This window comes from Lampris incognitus, chromosome 2, assembly GCF_029633865.1.
Source record: "Lampris incognitus isolate fLamInc1 chromosome 2, fLamInc1.hap2, whole genome shotgun sequence".
In the NCBI taxonomy this organism is placed as follows: domain Eukaryota; kingdom Metazoa; phylum Chordata; class Actinopteri; order Lampriformes; family Lampridae; genus Lampris; species Lampris incognitus.
In genome coordinates this window covers 89,166,917-89,170,392 of record NC_079212.1, presented here as the reverse complement: position 1 = coordinate 89,170,392, position 3,476 = coordinate 89,166,917, and the positions used below count along the sequence as shown (strand labels likewise).

The 3,476-nt window shown below is 55.1% G+C and overlaps 1 protein-coding gene across 1 annotated transcript; it reads left to right on the top strand.

Moving 5' to 3' along the window:
• The first annotated feature begins 707 nt into the window (after window positions 1-707).
• Window positions 708-2,396, top strand: LOC130108264 (G-protein coupled receptor 22-like). Its single transcript, XM_056275152.1, has one exon. It carries the CDS (start codon window positions 708-710, stop codon window positions 2,394-2,396), a length of 1,689 nt encoding a protein of 562 aa, XP_056131127.1.
• The last annotated feature ends 1,080 nt before the right edge of the window (window positions 2,397-3,476 follow it).

Below are 3,476 nucleotides of genomic sequence, written 5' to 3'. Positions count from 1 at the left end.
ACTGAATCAAATTACCACCCACTCGCTCTCGGCATTAGCTCTGTGATCCTGTCTTCAGCAGCCGCTATCCGAGTTCACCACAATACCGAGGTGAAGAATAGGCATGGTCAGGCGATCACTCCCGAATGGCTTGTTAAATTCTGCTGGCTGTTTCGCCGCTTCGCTCCCCCACCCCCACCCCCCAACAACTACACTGACACACAGGTACCCCCGCCCCCCCCCCACAACAGTTTTAGTAGTCCCCTTAAAGCTACGATGCTCTGATGTCTCCCTGAACTATTCCCATCCCCTTTGAGGAGTGTGTTGTCTCGCTGCCGAGTCTCAGCGAGGCATTTTCAGCAGCATCTACAGCGCCTCACGACTCCGCTCGGCTGCCAAGGAAGCTGACCGACTTTTCGCTCTGCTGTTTGCACTACTTTGCTTCACTCCAAATATCAAAACGCAAAGTTTATCGTGTACTTGCAGCCGAATGTTATTTTTCAATGTCCATGAGAGACACTGACAGCTAAGCCTGATCTTTCTCTATCTCTTTCCTCATCTTTTTCTTGCCCCCCCCCCTTTTCCTCCTCTCCCTACAGAACTTCGGACGCACCAGACCCGGCCGCCATCATCGTAGCTGTCCCACTTGAGCCAGGGAACGCAGAGAAACAGAGCATGGGCTGGCGTGGTGGCTGCTGTTGCTATGTGTAAGGAGCGCATTGGCGTCCATGGAGACCGAAGGCTACAGCGACTTGCTGGAGACCAGCGATGGTCAGGGAGCAGGCGTCCTGGATGGAGGGGTTGGAGCAGGGGTGGAGGAGGGGTGGAGTACGCCCTACCCCCTGGCCTTCCAGGTGTCCCTGACCACTGTGCTGATGCTGGAGCTGGCGTTGGGCTTCAGCAGCAACCTAACTGTACTCGTGCTCTACTGTGCCCAGTCCAACCTCGTGGACTCAGTCAGCAACCTGGTGACAGTCAACCTCCACGTGCTGGACATCCTTGTATGTGTGCTGTGCCTGCCGCTGACAGTGGCCGTGATACTCGTGCCGGCCGACGGAGGTGGAGTCGGCAGCCTGGCCACGCTGTGCTGCTTTCACGAGGCCTGTGTGACCTTCACTAGTGTGGCCACAGCGGTCAACGTGCTGGTCATCAGCTTGGACCGCTATGACATCTCGGTGCGGCCAGCCAGCCGCCTGCTGACCCCGAGGCGTGCGGCGTTGCTCCTGGCTGCCGTCTGGGCTGTGTCTTTGGCCGTCTTCTTCCTGCCCTTCCTCGAGGGGGATTTCTTTTCATCCGGAGCAGAAGAAAGTGAGAATGAAGACGTGGAAGGCCGGAACGTTGAACCTGAGCTGGCCACTGGACTGACCCCCACGCTGTCCTCTGCCTCGTCCTTCTCCCCGTCCGCATCTCCTACCTCCTCCTCTTCACGCCACCTGCCTCCTGTGTGGCAGAACCGGACACTGCTGTGTGTAGGGGGGCAGGGCTACCACACAGGCCTGGCTATGTATTACCACCTGTTGCTCCAGGTGCCCTGCTTCTTCATTGCCGTGGCTGTCATGCTGTTCACCTACTCCAGGATCCTGCAGGCCCTCAACATCCGCATTGGCTCCCACATGATGAGGGGAACGCGCACCAAGGATTCGGGCTGCAGGATCCGTCGCAGGAAGCCCAAGAGGAAGGACCTATGTCTGGGTACAGAGGGGCTGTCCTCCAGCCAGAGCCAGCACCTCACCCACCCTCCCCTCATCCCATCCCCCACCCCTACTCCAACGTCACCCCCTCCCCTCTCCGCTGTCCCTCAAGTGGTATCTGACAGTGGCGCGACGGTCACCACGGTCACCACTGCTGCCACTACACCAATCGCAACCACACCTGCCACCCCAGCTTCACAGACCCTGGCCTCACTGTCCACCCCAGCCCAGGCCACCTCACCACAACCCACCTCTTCCATGGGTGTCCAGGCGTCGGTGTCTGCCATCATCGCCTTGAGGCGGGCCGTGCGAAGACACCGGGACCGTCGGGAACGTCAGCGGCGTGTCCTGAAGATGTCCCTGATCATCATATCCACATTTCTGGGCTGCTGGGCCCCTCTGTCAGCGGTCAATGTGCTGATCCTGTGTCTTGGCCCCAGTGATGGTTTGGTGCGGCTGCGCCTCTGCTTCCTGGCTATGGCCTATGGAACCACCATCTTTCACCCCCTCCTCTATGCTTTCACCAGGCAGAAGCTGCGCCGTGCGCTCAAAACGCGTGTCAAGAAAAGGGTGGTGTCCCTACTGCAGGTGGACCCGGCGCCCATCGGGGGGACCGTAATTCCCAACTCCTGGGTGGAAGGAGGGGGTCAACGGAAGGGACGCAAACCACGGGTTGAGGCCAGTGATGGTACTGATCGATGCCGCACAGAGGCAGTGAAGGAATGAGGCCGGTTGTGTGTTTGTGTGCATTTGTGTTGTGTGCGTGTAGGACGTTTGGATGTATATATGCAATTTGCCAGAGCGTCACTGTTTCTGCATGAGTTTTGAGACAGAAGAGAACCTGTCAGTTTACAAACGTAGGAAGGAGTCGCATCACCTCTGGCCCCGTGCGGCTGTGGAGGCAGGTGGGCCTTCAGCTTCAAGTGGAGCTTGCCCTCTGCTCTCTCCACACTCACCCCCGTCAGCCAGCAGGTCGCAGCCGGGCAATATGGCACACACAGCACCATGACAAGATTAGCAATGCAGTTTATCGACATCACCTGAGCCATGGTGTCCAAAGTGGGTCCAAAGTGGCCCCTGTGGTAGCAGGAGCACTATGGCCTATGACCCCCCCCCCCCCGCCCCAAACTGGGAGAGTAGCTCCAGCAGATTCCGGGAGCAACATCTGTCCAGAAGAGTGCCGTGCTAGGATCAGCTGAGATACTGTGTGTGTGTGTGTGTGTGTGTGTGTGTGTGTGTGTGTGTGTGTGTGTGTGTGTGTGTGTGTGTGTGTGTGTGTATAATGCATCTACCACACACACAGGTTATTATACTTCTATATTTGCGAGGGCCCCTCATAAACTGCATTCATTTCCTGGCCCTTAATCCTAACTTTAACCATAAGAACTGCATGCCTAACCTTAACCTTCACCCTCACCCTAACCTTAACCTAATCCTGATTCTAACCTTAACCTAATCCTGATTCTAACCTTAACCTTAACCTTAACCCTAACCCTCACCCTAACCTTAACCCTAACCTAATCCTAATTCTAACCTTAACCTAATCCTGATTCTAACCCTCACCCTAACCTTAACCTAACCTAATCCTGATTCTAACTTTAACCTAATCCTAATTCTAGCTTTAACCCAATCCTGATTCTAACATTAACCTTAACCTAATCCTAATTCTAACCTTAACCTAATCCTGATTTTAACCCTCACCCTAACCTTAACCTAACCTAATCCTGATTCTAACCTTAACCTAATCCTGATTCTAACCTTAACCTAATCCTGATTCTAACTTTAACCTAATCCTGATTCTAACCT

Excerpts from the sequence above, each read along its gene's own strand:
- LOC130108264 (XM_056275152.1), top strand. The coding sequence starts at position 708 with ATGGAGACCGAAGGCTACAGCGACTTGCTGGAGACCAGCGATGGTCAG.